This window comes from Rhinatrema bivittatum, unplaced genomic scaffold, assembly GCF_901001135.1.
Source record: "Rhinatrema bivittatum unplaced genomic scaffold, aRhiBiv1.1, whole genome shotgun sequence".
In the NCBI taxonomy this organism is placed as follows: Eukaryota; Metazoa; Chordata; class Amphibia; order Gymnophiona; family Rhinatrematidae; genus Rhinatrema; species Rhinatrema bivittatum.
The window spans coordinates 729,943-755,339 of NW_021820313.1; the positions used below are offsets into that span (position 1 = coordinate 729,943).

Here is a 25,397-nt window from a genome sequence, read left to right on the forward strand (position 1 = left end):
TCCACCTTTGTTAATGTGTGGAATACATCTGGTCTGGGCTTCCATGATATGGCTCTCCCTTGCATTGGTTCCTGAACAAACTGCTCCGTAAAGCAGTAGTTTCCCTCCTTGGCGTGTCCTGTTTCATTTACTACTGTGCTACCAAATTTGTTAGCTTCCCCGATTTCTCTTAGTATGTCATCATCCATCTGTTCATTCTGGCCAGCTGGATGGTAGTATAGCCACACCTGTTTGATTCTGTCATCCTTAATATAAAGAGCCCCCACCATCACTGTGATAATTGGAACCCTATACTAGTTAACCTCCCCTCTACTGGGTCTCCGAGATGCCAATGTCTACCTCTTCATCCAGTGGTATACACCAATGCACCTATTAGGAAAACAGAACACCCCGTCCAATTCATCACTACACAGAATGCCGTAGGGCGCTTCAGCGCTTCCCAAGCCTGTGTTGGAGGCACACCCACCCAGTCAGGTTTTCAGGAAAGCCACAATGAACATGCAGGAGAGAAGACCTCATACCATGAAAACCCAGCGTGTGTAAATCTCTCTCATGCATTTTCACTAGATATCCTGAAGACCACAACAGTCAGACGCGCCTCCAGGACCAGGCTGAGAACAGTCGCCTAGTGGCGCCCCAAAATCTGTGCGCCCATCTGGCCAAGAGGAGGCGCTGAACTGCACTGAAGCAGGCTGCTCCTACTCATCCCATACACTGCACAGAGTTAAGCTCTTATGTCAGTAAGAGGTGCTTTTTGCCATCACCAATTCAGGCAGAAAGGGAGGGGCAGCATATTGTGGCAGACAGCGGTGACTGCTGCGGAAAATACGGACAAGCTTCCATCAGGCCTGCAACCATCACATTAAAAATAATAAAGTTTCACGTTATTAAGTTAGTGAAGAGCCAGTCCCATCAGAAAACAAAAATGAGATCAACTCCTACTCAATACCACCACTCATTTAATTACTAAACCATTACAATCAAAAAAAAAAAAAAAAATCAGCCTCGTAAGACAAAGGACAAAACATCAAATACAGCTGTACAGCTCTCTCGAAAAGGTGGCAGTTAAGATTCCATGCACACGCAAAAAGAGAGAGAGGCAATGTGTCCACAATCTGTATAAAAAAAAGCCACGCTACAAGTCATTAATTTAAAAAAAAAAAAAAAAGAAAAAAAAAAGGGTTAAGATCCGTAATAGGGAAGGTTTCATCCTCCTGTTCGTCGGCGCTTCAGAAAGCCGTTAAAGCAGGACGCGCTGAAGTCATCTGGTAATGTGTGGTGGGGGGGAAGGGCGACCTCTCCTCTTCCTGTGTTTCTCTGACCCGCGAATGCCTCTCGGAAGACCGTCCCCCACCGCATCTGGTATCCCGCCAGTGGTCGTCGTGAGAAAAGGTGAATCGGATCCATTGGGAGGCTGGTATGGCAAATCCACACCCCCCCCCCCCCCCAAACATACCCAAATGGACAAAATAAAAAGATGGGACTTTATTTCTCTGGGGAATTTTCAAAATGGTTATGTCAGGGGATGTCCAGCGGTGTTCCGTCTCTCGCGCTCGCTCACCGGGAGAGTGGGGAAAAAGGGTGCGAGTGGTCCGTCACCACTGCTTCGGGGGTTATGAGTCCTCCTTCCCCCCGCTTCAGAGTTTAAAAAAAAAAAATACACGATGAAACGAAGCAGACGGACTGGAGTTTCTCCTTCTTATCGGGTCTGTTCAACTGTGAAGAGGAAGAGACAGAGGAGAGAATGGTAAGCGAAGAGGTAAAGGAAAACTGGTTCTTACCTGCTAATTTCCGTTCCTGTAGTACCACAAATCAGTCCAGACTCCTGGGTTTGGCCTCCCTTCCAGCAGATGGAGACAGAGAAAGTTTTACTGACACTGTCACTTAACCTGGCGTGCCACCTGCAGCCCCTCAGAATTGACCTGTACTCAAGTCAAGATAGAAAACACCCCTTCTCCATTCGAACAAGCAGAAGGAGGAGAAAACTCTAAATCTGAATGATCCTTCTGACAACCAGATAAAACAGCATGTACAGCCATCACCTGAGCCAAAAAAAAAATCCAATTGAAAATACTTCAGATTATACACAAAGAGCACAGATCGAGCGGACTGACTCTCCAAACCCGGGCGGGTCTGTAAAGGTCCTCGGCGAGGCTGCCAACCCAAAAATTAGGGCGCAAAACTGAAAAGGATTTCTGGAGATGATGAACCTCAGAAACCTTTGATGGTCCGGACGAACTGGAATGTGGAGGAACATCAAAAACTCCCCTTTGCTCACTGCAGCAATCACAGACCTCAACGTTTCCATCCGAAACAAGGTACCTTGAGTGCCCGATTCACCTTCTTTAAATCTAGAATTGGCCGAAAGGCGCCACCCTTCTTTGGGACAAAGAAGTAAAAGGAATATGCTCCGGAACCCCGTTCCTCGACCTGTACTGCTACGATGGTCCCCAACAGATGCAGACTATTGACGGTTTGCCAAACCACCCGTTTTTTCTGCTCGTAAATGCAAGGGGCCCTCATGAACAAATCTTTTAACGGTTGAGCAAATTCAAAAGCATAACCGTGTTCTATCACACTTAGGACCCACTCATCAAACGTTATCTTGGCCCATTCCTCGAGAAAGGATTTTAACCAACCACTGATGTGCAGAACTGAAGAGTGGGCCAGCCTCGCTTCATTGGGAGGACTTGACACCGGGGGCTCCTTGACCGGAACCATTTCTGACTGGTCTACGGCCATGAAAGAACTGATTCCAAGACTGCTGCCTCCCAGCCCCTTGTCTCTGACCTCCACCGAAGGACAAGACTGACAGGGCACCGGCTCGACCGGAAACGAGCCCTTGTCGCAGAGAAGCCTCTGTTGAGATTCGGCTTGTCCTCTGGCAGCTTGTGCCCTTTAGTCTCTCCGAGAAGCTTCACCAGCTGCTCGAAGACCTCCCCAAAAAGCAGCTTCCCCTTAAATGGAAACGATACTAGCTGAGACTTACGACCAAACGTCCGTAGACCAATTCCTCAACCAAAGAAGCCTTCTAGCAGAAACGGTGGACATCACTGAACAAGAGGAAGAGCGTACGAGATCATACAAGGCATCCACCCCGTAGGCTACAACGGCCTCTAGCCTCTTGGCCTGCTGCGCGTCCTCCAGAGATATCGACTTGTCGGATTGCAATTGCTAAAACCAGCGCAAACTGGCCCAGAGCATAGAACTGCTACACACAACAACGCGAATGCCCAAAGCCAACACTTCAAAGATCCTCCTGAGGTGCATCTCCTACTTCCTATCCTGCATATCCTTAATTGCGGCCGAACCCACTACCGAGATCATAGTCTTCTTCGTCATGGCCAAAACTGAAACATCCACGTTTGGCATCCGCAAAAGGTCCAACATATCCTTCAGGCAAAGGATACAACTTTCTCCATGGCTCTGCCAACCTTCAAGCCTTATCTGGAGTCTCCCACTCCCAAAGCACCAACTCCTTCACAGACTTGTGGAAAGGAAACGTTTTGGTCGGCCCCCTCAGGCCCTGCATGACTGGATCCACTCCCTTGTTGTCTGAATCCGCTTGGGGTTCTTTAATACCCAGTTCATTAAGGACACATGGAATTAAGGGCCACAGTTCCTCCTGGCGAAAAATTTGGACTACTTTCGGATCGTCCCCCTCCATCAAGGATGCTTAATCTCGTGCCTCATCCGGGTCCTCACCATCCAAAAGAGGAGAAAACACAAAGAGCCTTTTTTTTTTTTTAAACTTTATTCTTGCGGCTGCAGGTACCGGCTGTCCATCTGAGGGAGGAGAGGGAAGTTATCTCCCCCCCTCAGCGGGTGAAGGACCCAGGCAGACCCAGGGGATTCCAACCCCTCCCGCTTGTCCGCTCCTCTACCCCCACCACCCCACAGCACAAAACGTTGAGCTGACAACCAGAAAGCGTTGGTAAATTTAAGATACTGCAAAGGAAAAGAACAAGAAAGCACGTCCCTGAAACATGAAGGGTGGCAGCAAGCTCTGTCTGCACCGAGGGCGAAGGAACTGGGACCACCAGCTTTCAACCGAGGGCCATAGGGGACTGAGCAATAAAGGGTCCCCAACCCCCCTGCTCGTCTGCCTCATAAACCCGGGGGTGGGGGGGGGGGGGGGGGAATGGCCCCTCCAGAACCTACCAACCCCCCTGGGGAGGCAAATCTCAAAGAGACCAAGACTTCTCTCACTGAATTTTTCACCTTTTTTTTTTTTGACCGCAGGTGGCGCCCCGGGTCACGTGGCAGGATCTCCCATCTGCTGGAAGGGAGGCAACGCCCAGGAGTCTGGACCGATCCGGGTACGTACAAGGGAAGCCCACCCTTCACTATTTTAACTCTGGAAAGATCTGGGCAAACGCACAAAATCAAGCACAGCAAGTAAGGAGCCACGGGGACCGAGGAGGAGGAGGGGGGAGAGACTCACTGTACGAGGAGATGTCGATCTCATCCGGAAGCTCGCTGATGTTCACCTCAAAGCGATCCTGCACGTCGTTCAGTATCTTGGCGTCGTTCTCGTCCGAGACAAAGGTGATGGCTAGGCCCTTGGTGCCAAAGCGACCGGCCCTGGCCACCTGCAGAGTTAACGCACGGCTGGGTTAGTGCGCGGTCTGCGGGGGCATGCCGCTAACACCCCCCCCCCCCCCCGGATACTGGGGTCTGTGCTCTGGGGCTGCTGCTCCCACATCCGACCTTCTGAACCCGGAACACAGGGCGCGAGGGAGATTTATGAGGCCTAGCACGTGCCATGCTATCCCCCCCCTACCCCCCCCAAAACCCCAGGGTAGGGACTAACCCTGTGCAGGTAAGTGTCCGAGTCCTCCGGCATGTCGTAATTGAAGGCAATGTTGACCCTCTCGATGTCCATGCCACGGCCGAAGAGGTTGGTGGCCACGAGAATCCGGCGCTGGAAGTCCTTGAACTGCTGGTAGCGGGATAACCTGGAGTACAGGTGGAGGTATTACTCTGGGACTGGATGCAAATAAAGAACACTCCCTCCCTCCATGCAACTGTATAACGGGGGGGAGGGGGGGGGGGGGGGGACTATGCAGACAGAAATCGTGAAGGGATACGACAAGTCAGGAGCCTAGAGCCGGGCTGCAGACCCGGGCTCCAGTCTCAGCTCCTCAGGCTAGGAGTACTGGGGAGAGTTAGCAGATCTGGGTTCCAATCCCAACCCAGGCTCATATTCCCCCAGTCGAGCTCCACTGTTGACTCCTGCCCCTCGGGCTGAGAAGACCTGGTCTCAGGCTCTCGCAACTCTGCGTGCAGCACAGGTTAGAAGACCTGGGTTCCACTCCTGGCCAGCCGAAGAGCTGCACCCACTGCAGGTAGACGTAGGAGAAGAGGAAAAACCGTAGGGTAAGGGGGGGGGGAAAGGCCTCGCATGCGCCGACTCCCTCAGAGGAGCTGGAGAGGAGGGTGGAAAGAGAAGGAAGGGACAACGGTTCCTGAAAGCTGGAGGATGTGAGCGAGACGTGGGCCGGCTGGGGGAAGCAGGCAGCGCCTCACCTCTCCTCCTGGGGCATGCCACGGTGGATAGCGATGGCGGGGAAGTTCTGCTCCACCAGCAGCTGCGCCAGCGCGATGCACCTCTGCACCGACTTCACGAAGATCACCACCTGGCAGGAGGTCGGAAAAGACGTGAGGGGTAAGGCGGCTGTCAGACCGAGCGGGCCCTCCCCCACTGGCAGCCCCTCGGAGCGTCTCTTCCACGTCGCCGAGGGGGACGCTTCGACCCCGCCCCCCTCCCTCCCCGGCGCAGCTCACCTGGTTGAATTCCAGCACATCCAGGAGGTCGAAGAGCTTCCGGTTCTTCTCGTTGTCCTTCAGCTTCACGTAGTACTGCTGCAGGCCGTGCAGGGTCAGCTTGGTCTCATCATCCACGAAGATCTCCATGGGCTGGGGATGAAACTTAGGGGGTTAAACCAAGGGGGGGGGGGAGGGGGGGCGGGGACCTGCCACAAGTGGGAACGGCAGGCGTGGGCCTTCTCTGATCTCGCCACCCCAGCCACCACTTACTTAATGCTTTACTCCACATCATGTTGCCTCGGGACTTTCCAGGAGAGGGACTGTATCCCCCCCCCCCCCCGACATGAGGGGGTGGCCCGCGAAGGGACCCAACACCTCAGGGAGAGTCTTCTAACCTTTCTTATCTGCAGGTTTAGCACCTCTACCATCTGCTGGAGAAAGAGAGAGAAATAGCGAGGGACCGCAGGTGGCGCGCTCTCGGCCACGTAGCGGCGCCTCCATCTGCTGGGTAGGGAGGGCAAAACCCACTCAACTGGACCCATCTGGGGTACGAACAGGAACGCCGAGCTTTAATATGGCTGAAAGGCAACGGCCCAACCGTCAGGTCCCGAGGCAACGTGACATCAGCGAGCACAAGTGGGGGTAAATAATTTCAAAAATATATATACACCACCACCCCTCACCCTTCCCCGGCTATGCAGATAGCTTCTTGTGCAGAGCCTTCTCAGGGCAGGATTCAGGGACTCATCCCCTTGCTCCCCTGTGCTAGGGAACCTGAATCATCCAAAAAGCCATCCTGGGTGCTCTTTAAAGCCCCCTCCCCCCCCCAGAAGTTTTATCAGGGGCTGCGCAGAGCCAGTTTAGGCCTCAGATTGCTCCTCCCCTCGCCCCCTTCCCCCTGTTATTGTGCGATGTCTCTCACTATCCCCGGCATGCACCCCCCCCTGCTGCTCGCAAGCTCTCCGGTGAAGGCGGTCGGGGGGGTGGAGTCTGCGGCAACAGAAAACCCTGCAGCACATTTGCACGCCGCTGACTTGAGTGTGGAGGGAGTGTCAGAGAAGCAGAAGAGATCTCATGCACACCGAGGACAGGCAGCGACTCTGGATGGAGGTAGGAGAAGAGGAAGAGGTGAGGCAGGGGAGGATAGAGCCCCGCTCCCTCTCAGACCCCTACCTCCCCTTCCCCCCCCCCCCGGTTTTTTCTGTCTCCATCTCAGGTGTCCATACACACACACCCCACCCATCCGCCCTCCCCCAATTCCCCAGCTCTCCCCTTTCACACACACACGCACCCTTCATCTCCCCAGTACCTCCGTCAATCACCCCCAACACATCACATCCCCCCCCCCCCCCCGTCTTCCAGGCCCTCAAACTCGCCCCCCCACCGGTTCTTCGCCCTCCCCCTGCAGCACAGCAAGAGAAGCACAGATCTGTTTATGGATCTGTAGTCCCTCGAGATGGAAATGAACCCATGGGCCTGCATCCTCTTCCTCTGCCACCCAACTACTGCTTTCAAGTCTGGAGAAGGAGAAGCTCCGCAGCCAAGAGCAGCAGTAGGGCCCCGGGGGGGGGGACGGGACAGAAAGGATACGGCCCGACAACGCTGCCGCTTTCTCTTCCTCCTCTTGCCACGGCAGTGGAGGGAGGGGGTTGGAACATGCCGCCGGCAGGACGGCCACCCGGATCCGTGGGGGGGGGGGGGACGGACGGACGGACGGGACCAGTGAACCCCACAGGAAAAAGGGGGGCAGATTCCGCAGCATTGCAGGGCCCCTGGCTTTCCAGAACAAAAGCCCACTTCAGACCTCGAGAACTCTGTAAGGAGGTACTAACCAGCTGGTAGACTAACACAGCTACCGCTCATCACTGTCGCGCGAGCACGCGCACAGACACACACACACACAGAAGCACGCGCACGCACAGACACACGCGCACAGACAAACACAAACACGATAACAGATCCTACGAGCAAGGGGGGAATGCTGGGGATAGAGAGACACCTCAAACCTCAAAGACGCCTCCTCCTGAGGCTTAACGTGAGACTGCTCAGCCCCCGCTAAAAAATTAAATGTAAAAAAATACTCTACATTTCATGAAAAACAAATTTAGTCTTTTGGGAGGGAAGACGGGGCAGGGGTGGTTTTGATGCTTTTATACGGAGAAATTTTCTGAAGTTTAGAATCTCATCCTGCCCCCACCACCCCTCGCCCCCCCCCCCCCGAGGTTTAGAGCGCGGCTTCAGAGTTCAAGCCACTCACTCGAAACCTCGTTTCCCCATTCGGTTCAAACGCGCCGGCACTGCCAACACAGCTTGCTCTCCCCCTTCAGAAAATGTCTCGCAGTACCTCAAGGCCATCTAAGCCAAATACCCTTTTTGAAAAAAAAAAAAACAAAACAATAAACCTTAGAAAACGTAGGTTAGGAAAAATTAAAATAAAAATAATAAAATGACCACCACAGCCGGAAAAAAGGATAAATTGGATCCTGGTGCCAACGATCAGCTCCTGCGGCCTTCCTACTTCCATGAGCTCTTCTGCGGAGCAGGGGAGGAAGGGGGCTCGGTCCCCCAGACGTCAAACAGGGAGAGGAACCGGGGAGGGGGATTCTTGGCGCCTCTCCCCCTGAGGGACAGCTCGAGCGGCCACACTTCTTCCGGCGCCACATCTCTCTCTCTCGCTCACGGTGATTTCGGTCTCCTTCGGAGGAATGGAAATGGAGGCAGAGGCGGGTGGATTGGGGGGGGGGGGAGGAAGGGAGAAGCGGTGGCTGAGGGCAGGATCGTTTTGCTTGTGGCCCCCTCCCTGGGCTGCTGTAACCAGGGTACTGCGCCGTGCCCTCCTGAACACGCCTTCTGGGGGTTCCTGCCAACAGCTACGTGGGAAGGGTCAGGATGGCAGACGTAGATCTAGGAGGGAAGGGGAAACGCCTAAACCCTGCCTAATTACACCCGAGAAGATCTTCCGCAATTTCCCTCTGCTGCTCTGCCCGACTGGTGCGTGTGCCGGGGTGTCCCACCCCTGAACCGAGACCGCGGTTAATCTCTCTCTTTGTTTACGTTCTGGCCACCCCCCATTTGCCTGCCTTGCCAACGAGCGACTGTGTTTCTAGGTTAACTATGAAAGGGGGGGGGGGGTCATTTCTAACATCCTTCAGGTGCCAGGATACAGGAACAGGGCATCTGCGTTGCTACAATCTTGGTACGAGCTGGTAACCGTGCCCCTCTGCCTAGGCCAGGAGCGGCAAGGCTCCTCCTCCTAGGGGCATGGAGATAAGAAGGGTTATCTTGCTTGATTAGCCAATTCTTGCGATGGGCACGGTGTCTGCCTTGCTGTGGCTCCCTGGCCACCTGGGGAGGGGAGTGGGGGACCGGGGCAGACGACGTGTGCCGGTGCCTCTTTTCCCAGAATGCCACGTTACCCGAGCACACAGATTGGTGGTGGTGGTGGTGAGAAGGCAGGTGCTCTCGGTGTAGATTGAGAGGATACGTTGTTGCACCCTCTCTCTCTGGGAGGCTGTTTGATGGCCGTGGGGTAAGGAAGGATGGTAGGGGAGGAGAGGGCAATGCTGCTGCAGTCGCTGCCGGTGCGTATAGAGGGCTTTAGAAGGGGTATTTACATCCTGCATGAATTTGCGGCAAACGGGCCGGATCTCCTTGCTCAGCGTGGCACTGAACATCATGACCTGCTTCTCGTGCGGGGTCATGCGGAAAATCTCCTGGACGTCCCGCCTCATATCTATGAGAAAGAGAGAGAGAGAGAGAGAGTACGCTAAGTTTAATGAAGACTGGGTGTGGGGGGAGGGTGCTTAAAATTATAAACAGGGAGAGTCATGTTAAACCATGAAAAATCTCTGCTCCATTTCCAAAACGGTCAGGACCAAGGGGTACTCCCCTTTCTCAGGGAATGGAAGGGACCAGCAGCCACTGCAGTTTTACATCACTTCCTGTTCCTGGGAGAGGGGGCGTGGGCCTAAAGTCCATGCAAAGAGAAATAATGGAGAAATTACTTACCTGATAATTTTGTTTTCCTTAGTGTAGACAGATTGGCTCAGGACCAATGGGTTAGAACCAATGTTTCTTTCCTGCACATACCTAGATCAGTCCAGACAAGTGGGATGTACCAAAGCAACCCTACACCGGGCGGGAACCCAAAAAATCCGTCTTTCAACACATTCACCAAAAACCTCCACCTCCGGCGGCCCTACGTATCTCCTGAGGAGACACCAACTGAGACTCCGCCCAAGAGGCTGCTCGTGCCCTAGTGTAATGCGCTTTAAGGCTACTCGAGACAACACGACCCTTACAAATATAGGCCGACGAAATAGCCTCTTTCAACCACTGGGCCAAAGCAGCTTTCAACGCTTTCTCCCCTTTCTTCGCTCCACCGACCACCACAAAAAAGATGGTTGGAACATCTGAAAGAATTGGTGACTTTCAAATAACGCAAGAGAGCATGCCGAACATCCAAAAGGTGAAGATCTCTACCCATCACAGCATCATGCGACCACTCTGGGAACCCCGGCAGTTCCACCGTCTCATTTACATGAAAAGGTGAAACCACTTTTGGCAAAAAGGAAAGCACTGTACTCAAAGACACCTCGTCGTGCGAAATACGCAAGAAAGGGTCACAGCAAGAAAGCGCCTGAAGCTCCGGAGATACATCTGGCTTAGCAAACTGCCACCAGTTTAACATAAGATCCTTTAAGGAGGCTCAACCCAAAGGCTCAAATGGAGGCTCACAGAGAACTCTCAAGACCAAATTGAGGTTCCAATCTGGACAGACCTTGTGAACTGTAGGTTTTAAATGCTTCACCCCCTTCAGGAAATGGACAACATTGGAATGGGAAGCCAAGAACCTGCCCCGCTCCTTGCCCCTGACACAACCCAAGACTGAAACCTGGACTTGGAGTGAGCTATAAGCCAAACCTTTGGACAAACCCTGCTGCAGGAAGGACAAAATATTCGGGACAGACACAGCGTCAATTACCGTACGCAGCATCTCCACCTGGAAATGCGGCACCCGCAAAGTCAAATTCACCTTCTGTAAATCCAAGATAGTTTCTTTGGAACCACGAAATAGATGGAATACCTTCTCTGTCCCTGCTCATTCACAAGCACCAGAAGGATAGCCTCCAAGCATATCAATCTTTGCAGAGTCCCCTCTACTGCTTCTCGTTTGTTTCAAGAACAATGTGATTCCAGAAGGCATCCCTGAGCGGACGAGAAAATTCTCTCACCACCTCCAGAACCCACTGGTCGGAGGTAATCTTGACCCACTCCTCGTAAAAACGGGACAACCTACCCCCGACTAACTAGGAGTGGGCACCCCATGGCTTCATTGGGTCAGCTTACTTCCTCTAGCCCCCTGACCGGAACTGCCTCTGGGAGGACCTGCTGGCCCCCCTACCAACTTGACGACTGCTTAGGATCTGAGGAGGAAGAACCTCTACTGGCCCGAAATCTCCTTGACTCCCGAAAGAGAGGACGAGAGGGAAAATTTTTCTTAATGTCTCTCTTGTCCTCCGGAAGCCTAGACTTCATGAATTGATCCAGGTCCTCCCCAAAGAGAAGCTTTCCCTTAAAGGAAAGGTTACATAATTGAGTCTTGGACCATGTGGCCGCTGACCAATTGTGCAACCGTAACAGCCAGCGTGCCGCCACCACCAAGACCATACTCCTAGCCTATAGCGTGAACTAGATCGTATAAAGCGTCCGTCACATACGTCACCCGCACCTCCAAACGAGCTGCCTGTGCGGGGGACAGCACTCCCGAAGACGCCTGTTCCTGCGGCTTCTGGATCCAACACAAGCAGGCGCGTTGCATCAAGCTAGCATACAGCGCAGACTGGAGAATGAAACACTTCAAACATCCACTTGAGTTGCACCTTCAGCTTGCGATCCTGAATATCTTTCAGAGCAGCAGCTCCTGCCACTGGAATCATGGTCTTCTTGGTCACCGCCAAAACTGCCGCATCCACCTTAGGAGTCTTAAGGCAGTCCAAATGCTCTTCTAATAAAGGATAAAGCTTCGCCGTTGCTCTTCCAACCTTCAAGCCTGTCTCTGGGGAGTCCCACTCCCGGCTAATAAGCTTCTGGATCTTCTTAGGAATGGGAAAAGCACTAGATGGACCCCGCAGACCTTCAAGGACCGGACTAACGCCCTCATTGTCAGACTCCTCCTGAGCCAGCGTTACACCAGTTCCTCCAACACAGAGGAATAAGAGGGTGCAGCTCCTCCTCTTTAAACAGGTGGACCACCCGGGGGACATCCCCCTCTGCCCTGGCTACTTCAAACAGGTCCAGCTCATCCTTGCTACCATCCGGGTCCAGGTTCTGATGTGTATCTGGTCTCCCTCCGGATCTGCAGCTGGACAAGACCCCCCCCCCCCCCCATATGCTCTTGTGGCTCAGAGTCATCCATGTCCCTGGGGTCTAACTCCGCACCTGCGGTCCAGCACCTTGATACTTAACAGACCTCCCCGAGGACGCCCTCAAGGCTGCCCGAGATCTTTTGGACGGCCCTGGGACACTGCTTTGCTGCCTTCCTCGCCAGAAAGGCCTCGTGCATAAGTAAAACAAATTCAGGGGAAAACTCCTGCGGGCCCTCAATCCCCCTCTCAGGGCTACTGGGCTCTGACATCGTTCTCTCCTCATCACCATCCTCAAGGTCTTGCCGTGCAGGAGAGGGATGGACCCATCGGAGGCCCCAGACTGTGCCCCCCCTCTCAGGAGCAGTGGGACTGGATACCCCCAACTTAGACCCTGCTGCGGGTCCCACCGAGCGAGAAGTCCTCCTGGCTTTAGGACCCTTAGCATAGGATCCCTCACCCCCCGAGGCACACCCCGTGCACAGGGATAGGGAATTCAGGTGGGCAGACCAGGTCCCTCAGGCCGCCTCACGCGTCTATAGCGCCATTATACACTCGACACGCTGCACCACAGGCCACGCACGTGGCTGCAACGCCACATACCACAAAACTGAAAGGAAATCGACCCGGGTGGCGCACGGGAAAAAGAGCAAGAAGGCAGTCAGTCCTCACAATGGTGCCCCATGGCATCGGCAGCTCGAACGGCACACAAAGAAAACTGAGGATGCACCCACGGCTACCTACAAGCTCGGCCGCTACCCCCCCCAAAACCTCCAGGACCCCGGAGGGAAAAACCCTTCAACCTTCCCCTCTTAAAAGTGCCAGGGGAAGTGTCCCAGGCACACTCACCGCCTCAGCCTGTTCCCTTTAGCTGCTACAATAGCCATAGTGTTGTATTATATATGAAAATGTTAAACTTTAAATAACAAAAAAAAAGGTTTTTTTAAACAGCTTAAACGGCAACCAACTGGGTACTTCCGACAGGCCAGCGAAGAATCAGGAGGAGACATCAGAGGCCCTGAGGGAGTCAGTCCCCTGGCTACCAGGACTTCCGGCCTGGCAAGGGCGAACACCAGCCAAGGGTTTCCAATCCCCCAGTCGCCCTGCTCCACCTGAGGGATGATCCACGAAGGAGCCCAAAGCTTCTTCTAACAGTTTCTGAAATCTTTTCTTTTGTCAGACTGCAGGCCTGCACCTCCACCATCTGCTGGAGACAGAGAAATACTAAAGGACTGCAGGTGGCCCTCTCTGTTATGTAGTAGTGCCTCAAAGTTGTGTTCTCTGTCTCCATCTGCTGGTAGGGAGGCATAAACCCACTCGTCTGGACTGATCTGGGTATGAGCAGTAATGATCGAGTTTCTGGGAGGAAAAAAATAAAAACAAACAAAAACCAAATGACATTACTGGGAAGGAGCCCAAGAGGCAGGCCACCCAGGGACAAGATGTGACATAATTCCACTTCCTGTCTTGACGAGGCAGCACCCATCGGTCCCGACCACTATATGCAGGTTGACAGGAAGAAGACATGTGGTCATGAAATTTCTACTTCTAAATGTAAGAGAAACCAAGGAGGGGGTGGGGTGGGTAGGAGTTAAGGACATGTTAAACATCTGGGATCATGCAGGATCAGGGCACTCTAGGATGCACCAGACAACCTTCCAAGGCCCCTTCCAGCTTTGTCTCCTCTACGGCCTCGCGTGCAGACAGACGGCGGCAGAGGGGGGGCCCCACTCACCAAGCTGTTCCAGCATTTTGTCACACTCGTCCAGGATGAAGTGTTTGATGTGTTTCTGGGCCAGGCACTTGCTTCTCGTCAGCGCCAGGATGCGGCCAGGGGTCCCCACCACAATGTGGGGGCAGCTCTTCTTCAGCACCTCCTCGTCCCTCTTGATGGCGAGGCCCCCGAAGAATACAGAGACCTGGGGGGAGGGAGAGACATTAGGACTCTGCACTCCCCCACCCCATCTCCACAAACATTTGCCTTTGATAAGACAATAAGCAGCCACCTCACTTCCATCCCCCCCCCCTCAAAGAGCTAGGGGCTGCCTCCCCCGGTCCCCCCCCCCTTCCTTACCTTGACAGAGGGCATATACTTGGAAAAGCGTTCGTATTCCTTGCTGATCTGGAATGCCAGCTCCCTCGTGTGACACATGACGAGGACAGACACCTGCCGGCAAAGAAAAAGGGACACTGTAACCTTGCAGGCGTACACAGCCGCCGCTTACCAGATTCCACCCATAGAGTTGGCTGTCCGCACGTATCCTGCTTATATTAAAAATGCTAGCAAAAAAAAAAAAAGCCATCCCAGATAGGAAAACTGGTCCTTACCTGCTAATTTCCGTTCCTGTAGAGCCACAGATCAGTCCAGAGTCCTGGGTTGTCTCCCCTCCAGCAGATGGAGACAGAGAAGTTTCGCAGACGCTGCCACATAGCCTGATGTGCCACCTGCAGCCCCTCAGTATTGATAAGTACCCATGCCAATATGGCAACCATAACAATTAGAAAATCATATCCCCTGGACAAGCAGTGGGAAGTGGAAAACTGGAACAGATAACGGCACCCACCACACAACCCTGTGGAGGACTAACAAAACCTGCGTCGTTCTTCAGAACAGTTACAAAAAAAAAAAAACCAAACAGATTGAGCAGACTCTGGACTGATCTGTGGTACTACAGGAACGAACATTAGCAGGTAAGAAACTAATTTTCCTTTCTCTGTACGTACCCAGATCAGTCCAGACTCCTGGGATGTACCAAAGCTTTCCTAACCAGGGTGGGACCTGGAGAGTCCCGCTCAAAGCACACTTTTACTAAAACCCTTGGCCTCAGGGACCTGGACATCCAAACAATGTCTAGCCTAAGTGTGCAAAGACTTCCAAAGCAGTCGTCCTACAATTCCCTTGTGGCGACACTTGCTGACATTCAGCCCAGGACGCCACCTGGGATGAGCAGAATGAGCCCTATCTTCGCACCACTCCACAGCACAAAAAAGGGGATCCGACAACCTGAAGTTGTTAGTAACTTTAAGATACCGCAGCAAAGCGTGCTCGACATCCAAAAGCCATAACTCTCTCGCCTCCAGGTTTGGGCAAGCCGGGAGTGGCACGGATTGATTTAAATGAAAGGATGAAACCATCTTCAGCAGGAAGGCCGGATCCATCCACAAGGAGAACCCCGAATCCAAGATTTTCAAGAAAGGCTCTCTAAATGACAAAGCTTGAATCTCAAGAGATCTGTCTGACGGAACAAATTGTAACCAAGAAAACCTCCTTCAAAATGAGATCTTTTATAGTAGACCTTCTAATAGACTCACACGGCGCCACACGAATGCCCTGGAGGACCAAGACTCCAGGAAGGACACAGCTTCTGAACTGGAGGGCACAAATGCTTAACACCCCCCCCCCCCCCCCCCAGAGTAGCCGCCCCACATCCGGATGTGCAGCCAGAACCGCTCTGTGGCCTTGCCTCGAAGACAACCTAATGCCGTCAATTGAACTCTGATGGAGTTAATGGAGAAACCCTTCACCAAACCGCATTGCAAGAAGGAAATGATATGCGCCCTGGAAGCTCACATAAGAACATTCTCATAGAAACCTCTCTCTCTCAAACGTTCCCTCTCAAAAGCCAAACCGAGAGACAAAGGCAAGCCGCCTGATCTGAAAATATGGGGCCTTGGCGCAGCACCTTTGGCCGAAGAGCAAGTCCCAACGGGCTATCCAACACTAGATTGATGAGATCTGCAAACCAAGGCTGCCGAAGCCACTCTGGAGCCACCAGAATCCTGACTTTGGGGGTGAAGCTCCACACACTGCAAAATCTTGCCCACCAGTGGCCACGGTTGGAAACATATATAGCAGAATGTCTCACAGCCAAGGAAGAACCAAGGCGTTGACTACCTCCACTCCGCACTCTCTTCTGCGACTGAAGAAACGGGGTGCCTTGGTATTTTGCTGAGTTGCCATCAAATCCATGAGGGGCTTGCCCCACCTGTAACAGATGAGATTCATCGCTTTCTCCAACAATTTCCATTCCCCAGGATCTAGCTGTTGACGGCTAAGAAAATCCGCTTACACACTGTCGATCCTGGCTATGTGAGAAGCCACTATAAATGCCAGATGCTGCTCTACCCAGTGGATTAGCTCCCGAGCCACCGCTCAACTCTTGATACTACCCTACTGGTTGATATAGGATACCGTCGTCGAAGTGTCTGACAAGATCCTGACTGGATGGCCGCGCAAAAGAAGAAGAAACCACACGCAGCACCAACCACACCTCTCTCGCCTGAAAGCGACTGAAACCAAGACACGTCCTCCGCAGACCACTGGTCCTGCACCAACTGGAGAGACTGGAACTGGCCAAGTGCGTAAGCGGTAGGGAAAGCTGGAACTGCTCCGAAAACTGATCCCACCGGGACAGTAACGCCGCCTGTAGAGGTCTCGTATGAGCAAATGCCAAAGGCACTGGACGCCATGGAGCCGAGAACCTGTAGGTACTCCCAGACCCTGGGCACCTGACTCTCCAGCAATTTGGCAATGAGTTCCTCCATAAAAAACAAACCTTCCTCAGCTTGGTATCAAAAGCGTGATTCCAAAAAATTCCTCCTCTGGAGAAGGAATGGGATGACTCTTGGACGAATTCACAATCCAACCAAGTGATCACAATCACTGCAGCAGCAGATCCACCGCTCGCCTGCAGAAGTCCTAAGATTTTGCCTGAATGAGCCAGGTCATCCCAATACAGGTGCACCAGCACCCCCTCCTTTCTGAGAACTGCTGCTACCAGCACCATCACCCTTGGGGGAAAGCCCATGGAGCTGTTGCCAGTCCGGATGGCAGGGTGCAAAATTGAAAAATGCACACCAAGGATTTTGAACCGCAGAAATCTCTGATGGATGGGTCGGATTCTTATGAGCAGGAACGCCTCTGTCAGATCCAGAGACACCAAGAACTCCACCTTGTGGACCGCTGCAATGACTGAATGGAGAGTTTCTATACAAAACTGAAGAACCTTGAGAGCAACGTTTACATTCTTCAAACCCAGACTTGGATGAAAAGTCCCTTCCTTCTTTGGAACCACCAAATAAATGGAGTAATGTCCTGTTCCTCTTGCTTCCGATGGAACAGGAACAACGGCTCCAAGTGCTGCATCATCAGTCTCCTTTCCACAGAGGCGCAAGGGGAGATCCTTTAGGGGACGAGCAAAATCTAAAGTGTTACCTTGCTTTATCACGCTTAAGACTCACTGGTCTGTAGCGACTTTGACTCACTCCTCATAGAAACAAGAGTCAACCGACCCCCTGTAACTGGGATAGAGGAGTAGACCGGCCTCGCTTCACTGTGAGGACTTGGCTCCAGAGCCTCCCTGGCCAGAGCCATCTCGGTTCGGCTTCCAGCCTGGAAAGGTCTGGCACCAGGACTGCTGCCTCCCTGAGGCCTCTCCTGCCAAAGATGCCTGTTCCCTCGAAAACCGAAGAGCGCCCAGAAGAGAAACTCCTTGTCCCTTTAGGCCTGTCCTCAAGTAGCTTGTCAACTTTATTCTCTCCCAGATTCTTTATCAGCTCCTCCAAGTTCTCTCCAAAGAGTAGCTGTCCCTTAAAGGGAAACGCTTCCGAGACTTGGATGAAACGTCCACTGGCCGGTTCCGCAACCAAAGACGTCTCCTGGCAGAGACCGCCGACATCACTGTCCTAGAGGACGTCCTAATGAGATCATACAGCGCATGAGAGCCATAGGCGACCACAGCTTTCAGCTGCTCCACCTCCTGCGAGGACATGGATTTGTCAGTCTGCAACTGCTGCACCCAACGCAGCCCAGCCCGAAGCATAAAACTGCTGCACTCCACAGCCCGTATGACGAGCGCAGACACCTCAAAAAAAAATGTATTTTTTATTTTTAAGATGGACCTCGAGCTTCCTTTCCTGAACATCCTTCAAAGCTGCAGAACCGGCCACCGGAATAGTATCTTCTTAGTAACTATCGAGACGGAAGCATCCATCTTCGGGATTGTCAGGAGCTCCTCAGGCAACGGATACAATTTATCTGCCGCTCTGCCCACTGTCAAGCCAGTATTGATTCATTTATTTTCCAGGTTTTATATACCGTCCTTAAGATAGTATCCATCATAACGGCTTACACAATGTTCAAAAATCAATAGAAGTAGTTATAAAAGAGAAGAGATACAATAAATATAATACATACATTAGAGTAAAAGTATTACTTCATAAAAAGAGTTTTAGAAATGATAGAACTTGTAATATAAAAGAGGAATAAACATAAAAATAACCACATGCATTACTTAAAAACTAAAATAAAATTAGATAAATAGGAGCACAATTACAGATAAATTAATATCACAACTCTGCTGTTTTGTTTTTACTCAATGTTGTGCATTATAAGTGCACAACAAGTACCCGCAGTGTCCCCGCTCCCTGGCCACCACCCTTTCAACCGACTTGTGGCAGGAAAAAACCTTCCATGACTGGGTCCATGCCCTCCTGATCAGACTGCTCCTCCGGAACCAGATCCACCACTGGGGGACTGCGCACTAGAATCGACAGTCGTCCCTCTCTGGCCGCCCCTTCTGCAGACCAGGGCTCGCTGAACCCTGGTAGACGCAGAAGTCCCGGAGAGCTTGGACTTCCTCTCGGGCCGTGGACCTTCCGACGCTCCTTGCTCGGAAATGTGCCATTCCATGGCTTTCCAGGCCAAATAAGCTCTGTGCAGATGAATCACCCAAGACTTCACCCCCCCCCCCCCCCCCCCCCCAGGAGGTCAACGTCCTCCCTGACTCCCCCTCCCCCCCCCGGGCCTCAGATCTGCCAGCAAAAGCAGAAGGGGGGATATTCCAGCCCCCTGCAGCAGCCACGAAGGACTTCAAAATGGCCACAGTTGCCGCGCTCACCGGGAACGGAGCAGCCTCTTCCACCAATGCAGCCAAAGGTCCTCGCTGCCGAGTCGCCGTCTCCGTGGTCACTCCCGATGTGACCTCTCTCCCAGAGGGGCGCTGGAACACCGGCCGGCACGCGAAAGGCGCCCGCACACCTCCTCACACGTGGTGCGTCGGCCACCGCACGGCATGCGGCGGCCCTGTGCCAGACACGCAGCACTGCCTGAAGCAGGAGCCGCTGGAACAACACGCCCGCCAAAAGCAGCCGCGTGCAGTTGCCGCCGACCGGGAAAGCAATTCAAAACAACTGCTCCCTGCACTTATTTATTTTTAAACTAGCCTTCTTCTAAACTTCGTGAAAAAGAGAAGAAAATTAAAGAACTTCCCCGAGGTGAAGATTAGCAGCAGGTTTCGAAAGCGCTCCTGGAGGCGAGGGAACTGGATGCACCAGCTGTCTGCCTCCCAGCGAGAAAAGACTGAGCACCCAGGGTCCCCGATCCCCCTGCCCATCCACCTCAAACCAGGAGGGATGGCCCCCACCAGGACCTACCAACCTCCTGGGAGGAAACTCCTCGAAACTGTGCTATTCTTTCCTTTTTTTTAATATAAAGGTACAGAACTTTTTCCACCTCTCCCATCTGCTGGAGACAGAGAAATACTGAGGGACTGCAGGTGGCACACCGGGTTATGATGTGGTGTCTGTGAAACTCTCTCTGTCTCCATCTGCTGGAGGGGAGGCAAAACCCAGGAGTCTGGTCTGATCTGGGTAGGTACAGGGAACTCTCAGTCTGCCAGGCCTGCAATTAATTAACGAAGAGAGTAAGGCAGATGGTGGAAAAAAAAAAAAAAAAGTCTTGAAGGCTGAGGTTCGTGGAGGGACTAACTACCCACCAGCACAAAACCCACAGCTCTGCCAAGGAATCATGCAGTAGAGAATCAGGAAGGCAGGAAAGAATTTCAGATTAACGACATTTAGCAGTGATCGCCTGGCGAGCGTCATGTGCCATTCCTAGCTCACCCATGGCACTGTGGGAAGGACCAGAGATCAGTTATGGTCTCTGGTCATGCTGAATGGGAGAAAAGAAGCCAGAGATTTGCGTTATGCCTCCCTCCCAGCCCCACATTACTAAGAAGCCACCGACATCCCTTCTCTTAAGCGAAGAGGGGCTGGAGCTTACCTGTCCCGCGACCGGCTCCAGCTGCTGCAGGGTGGCAAGCACAAAGACGGCCGTCTTTCCCATGCCCGACTTGGCCTGGCAAAGCACGTCCATGCCCAGGATGGCCTGCGGGATGCACTCGTGTTGCACTGAAAGAGAATGCGAGCACATCTAGTCCGACCTGACCGAATACGAGTTCCCTCGCAACCCCGTGTCCAATGGACTCCCAGCTTGCATGCTACTGACAATTGCCTCCCCCCCCCCCCCCGTTGAAGGGCTCTGACCCCCACGGGTGCTCTGTCTAGTGAGCCACCTCAGTGGCCTGGTGTATACCTTCAGAAGGATGCTCAAAGCCACAATCCACGATGGCCCGGAGCAGCTCGGGTTTCAGCAGGAAGTCCCGGAAGCCGGAGCTGTGAATGGAGACGTAGGAGCCCTTCACGTCCTTCTTGGCAGTGGCATCGGCTGCATCACCCCCAGCCTGGTTCTCCACTTCATCATCCTCGTAGTCAAGCAGCTCGTTGTCCACGTCATTCTCCGCCATGGCGTCAGGGAGCGGATGAGGGGGGCGATTCTCGCAAAATCTAAGATCTGGAGACCAGGGCGAGAGAGCAGGTTAAAAATCTGTACGCGATACTCTCTACCGCGTCACAGCGCAGCTGCCCCGCAACAGTTCCAGCACAAAGTAAAAGTGATGCCGCTTACATCCGCAAGGCCTCTGTCCCCAGCATGCACAGATGCAAGCGTCCCCCTGCCCAGCACATAAAAGCACAGCTTCCGCCGTACCTAACATGTATCAAAATACAACGCCATTCCTGTCTGACGAGAGCTCTCAACCCCCAAAACGCACTTAGTACACAACCCCAACATGCCATATACATACATACATACATACATCTGCCAGAAATCCCCAACACATAAAAGCACGCAGCTGCCATCACCCCCCTCAAACCGTGCATGCAGCCCCTTCAATGCCACATCTGCCCAACAGCAGTCCCCTCCCCCTCGGATAATCACTTAGCATGCACTGTACACACAGATGTTGTAGGAAGGGGGGGTGTAGTAGTTCTATAATACCAACAAAGCCTGGCAGCCAATGCCTCCGTTTGCAGATCCGGGATGTACACCATGGCTGGCAACCTGCCCACTTCCACCTTGCATATGCACCCCATGGGTCACAGCAACTCCCCCCCCCATGCAACCTATAGCTGACAGCACCCACCCCCTTCATGCAACCTATAGGGAACACCAGCTCCCCCCTGCATGCAACCTATAGCTGACAGAACCCACCCCCCTTCATGCAACCTATAGCTTACAGCAACTCCCCCCTGCATGCAACCTATAGCTGACAGCACCCGCTCCCCTTCATGCAACCTACAGCTGACTGCACCCAGCCCCCTGCATGCAACCTATAGCTTACAGCAACTCCCCCCTGCATGCAACCTATAACTGACAGCACCCACCCCCCTTCATGCAACCTATAACTGACAGCACCCACCCCCCTTCATGCAACCTATAGGGGACAGCAGCTCCCCCTGCATGCAACCTACAGCTGACTGCACCCACCCCCTGCATGCAACCTATAGGGGACACCAGCTCCCCCCCTGCATGCAACCTATAGGGGACAGCAGCTCCCCCTGCATGCAACCTACAGCTGACTGCACCCACCCCCCTGCATGCAACCTATAGGGGACACCAGCTCCCCCCCTGCATGCAACCTACAGCTGACTGCACCCCCCCCCTTCATGCAACCTATAGGGGACACCAGCTCCCCCCCTGCATGCAACCTACAGCTGACTGCACCCACCCCCCCCTTCATGCAACCTATAGGGGACACCAGCTCCCCCCTGCATGCAACCTACAGCTGACTGCACCCACCCCCCTTCATGCAACCTATAGGGGACACCAGCTCCCCCCTGCATGCAACCTATAGCTGACAGATCCCACCCACTTCATGTAACCTAAAGCTGACAGCACCCACCCCCCTTCCATAATCCTATGGCTTATAACGCCCCTAATACCAACATACAGTATGCATCATATGGCCTATAGCCTTAGACAGAGAACGGAAAATCTGTAATTCTGTGCGTAGCAGCAAGTTTTAATCTCGGAAATAGGAGTCCGGCGGTAAGAAATGGCGGCGGGCGCGGGGTTCCCTGCTCCCCACCTGCCACTGTTAACGTGAAAAAAGGCGAAAGGACGGAGGATGGCGCCGATATCCGGCGGATAAAGAGGGCAAGGAGGGGGGGGGGGCCGCATACGCCATCTTGGATACTCCAGGCACAAACGGACAGCAGCGCTTCCACTGCCCGGCCGCCGGGCCCCAAGATGTCAGACCGGGGAGGCGCAGAAGGGCTGACGGCTTCGGTACCGAGCGCGAAGCGGTTCGGCGGAGGGCGGATGGATCGGATGTGAGGCCGATGCGGCTCTCTGGCCCTTCCCCCCCAACCACAGCTCACCTCTCTCTCTCTGTCTATCTCTCGCTCTCTCTCTCTCTCTAGGCTCGAATGTCTTTCTGCTGTTTGCTGACGTCACCCAATGAGACGGCAACTTCCGGCTCTCACACGTTCCCCCCATGCACAGCGAGCGGAGGAGGGACGTGGAAGGACCCCGCCTCTTCCCGCGTGCCCTTGCCAATCAAGACCGTCTAACCTACTGCCTGCCGTAATAACGAGCCAGATAGCTCTCTTATTTTAACAGTTGTGAAAACCATATGAAGGAGGGGATGCCCAACCCAGTCCTCCAGATGTACCTAGCCCTTCGGGTTTCCCACAATAAACCTGCATGAATGTTGCCATTTCCAATGTCAGATTTATGTCCATTTATTCTTTTCCATAGGGATGGACTTGTTTGTCCTAAGTAGAGAGCAGAGGCACATTGCTGGCAGGTGATGGCTATAGTGCATTGGAAGAGCCCCAGGTAGCACATAGAGGATGTTGTTGGGTGGTTCCTGGGTTAATATGCGGACAGAGTTGGCATCTGTGGTTCTGGCAGGGTCTGGCTCCTGCGCTGGTGTCACTCTCGATTTGTGGTTGCTGGTGAGGCAGGGCTTGCCACCTATGGCATGTGAGAGGGTGGTATTTTGCAGGTTGGGTTGCAGATCCTCTCTCTTCCCCCCCCCCCCCTTTTTTTTTTTTAATGAATTTTTCATTATAAAGCCATAAACGACAAAGAAAAGGCAATAAATATTTCCACAACAGAAAGAATTGTGAAAAGTGGAAAAAGCACATTGGCATAGTCCACAATAACAGAGGAAGGAGATATAGGCAGTTTTAGGAGCAACAGAAAAGAAAAATATATGAAAAGAGGCTTAATTTGCTACAAGGCAGAGGTTCATAATATTTATTGAACTGAAGGCACTGAAGCTAGAGACTTCTTTTGATCTAAAAAGAATTGTAATTGCTCAGGTAGAAGAAAATTACATCTAGAACCAACATAAGTAATAATACATTTACACGGATATCTAAGCAAGAAGGTTGCTGCCACTAACAAGACTTCTTGACACATAGCAAGAAATAATTTCCTTTTTTCTGGAGTAGATTTAGCTACGTCTGGATAAATCCAGATACATTTCCCATAAAAAAAAAAAGCAGGAGCTTTACAAAAGTAGTAGTTCAAAATCATATTTAAGTCTTGCTCAAAAACAAAAGAAACAAAAAAAAAACAAACAGTCTCTCTCTTTCTTCAACAGAATTCTCTAAAATAGCGGACAAATCAAAGTGGTAAGTCTGAACCTGAAGCTTGGCCATTCCCAGCTCTCTTCTATGAGCAGGCAGAAAGTAGAGAGTTTAGCTGTAGGTAGGGCAAGCTCCATCAGGCAAGCCAAGAACGTCAATAAAGTATTTCTTCAAAGTTTCTTTAACTGAAAGCCCTGGCAATTTAGGAAACTGAGAAAACACAAGTTAAAACACCACAAGAAACTTTCAAGCTGTTCAATTTTCTTATGAATAGCATTCTTATCCCGAATTAAAGCAGCATCGACACTTGGAATATTTTCTAGTTGCATTTCTATGGTCATCGCTTTTAGCTCAATCTCTTGCAGTCTTTGGAAATTAGCCCTTCTGAGCTCCAAAACTGATTTTACCAACAGTCCAATATCCGAGGGACATTTGGAGATTGCTGAATCCACTCTACTAAAAACAGACCACAACAAATCTAAAGTAACTTCAGCAGGTCTTATCAGGGGTTGGAGGGAGAGACTCGAAGAAGAAGATCCATCTTAAGCTACAGCACCTCATGGTGAGGTATCCAATTGCAAATTCTCTCCCGCTCCTCCAATACAGATGTTAACAGGGACCACCAGGTTTGCTCCACAAACGGCCCCTTCTGCCATGGCTAGAGTCACATTATCATCCTGCGATGGCATCAGCACCATGTTGTTGGAGGAGCCTAGCTGAAGTGGAGGAAAGTGTTCAGGAAAGCTGAGAGAAACATTCAGCTGATTCACCGCTCCCTCCGTGGAAGCCGCTAAGGACTGCGCTCTTCCTAAATCCACTGACCAGCCAAGAACCGAATCCAGAGTGTGCTGGCTGGGGAGAGTCACACGCCCAGAGGGGAATTGCCTGGGTTTCCCCTTACACGTGGCAGGCATGGTCAGAAACCAAGAAACAAATAAGGTAGGAAACACCAGCACACGGAACCTAGCAAGCTGCCATCTTGACTCCTCCCCTTCAGCTGCAGATGCTTAAACCTTTTCCGTAGGAAGAAAATCAGCAGAACCAGGGGTCACGATTTGAAGCTCCAGGGAGGAAGATTCAGAACCAATGTCAGGAAGTATTTCTTCACGGAGGGGGTGGTGGATGCCTGGAATGCCCTTCCGGAGGAAGTGGTGAAGACCAGAACTGTGAGGGACTTCAAAGGGGCGTGGGATAAACACTGTGGATCCATAAAGTCAAGAGACCGCCAATGTAGAGTGGGTGGCTCACCAGAAAGATGGCTACTGCCCGGAGACAATACCCTTATTAAATAAACATACAGATGCTTACTGTGACTCCAACATCGCTCTAAGCTTCAACGGCAAGAGGAAATGTGGAAAAAAGGATTTGCTATCACAAAGAGGGGAGTAGCTGGCTTGTTACGGCGGTTACTACCCCAAACCAAATAAGCCTAATACTTCACTTTCCAAGCATATACAGCATAGTTCTCTGCTTCAACGGCAGGGGAGAAGAAAAGAGGGTTCGCACTCACAAAGCGGGGAGTAGCTGGCTTATTACGGCGGTTAC

At 52.4% G+C, this 25,397-nt stretch overlaps 1 protein-coding gene across 2 annotated transcripts; it reads right to left on the reverse strand.

The window, feature by feature from the left end:
- Window positions 1-936: 936 nt before the first annotated feature.
- Window positions 937-22,789, reverse strand: DDX39B (DExD-box helicase 39B). 2 transcript variants are annotated; one of them, XM_029585877.1, is made up of 11 exons: window positions 22,641-22,789; window positions 20,509-20,768; window positions 20,197-20,324; window positions 14,209-14,301; window positions 13,870-14,053; window positions 9,384-9,502; window positions 5,788-5,919; window positions 5,530-5,639; window positions 4,814-4,958; window positions 4,445-4,592; window positions 937-1,716 (listed from the first exon to the last, which is right to left on the reverse strand). In XM_029585877.1, the coding sequence occupies exons 2-11, from the start codon at window positions 20,717-20,719 to the stop codon at window positions 1,700-1,702; spliced, it is 1,287 nt and encodes a 428-aa protein (XP_029441737.1). In that variant the 5' UTR covers window positions 20,720-20,768; window positions 22,641-22,789; the 3' UTR covers window positions 937-1,699. The 2 variants fall into 2 exon arrangements, with proteins under 2 accessions (XP_029441737.1, XP_029441736.1); XM_029585876.1 differs by having other exon boundaries at window positions 20,509-20,766; window positions 22,635-22,775.
- Between the last annotated feature and the right edge of the window lie 2,608 nt (window positions 22,790-25,397).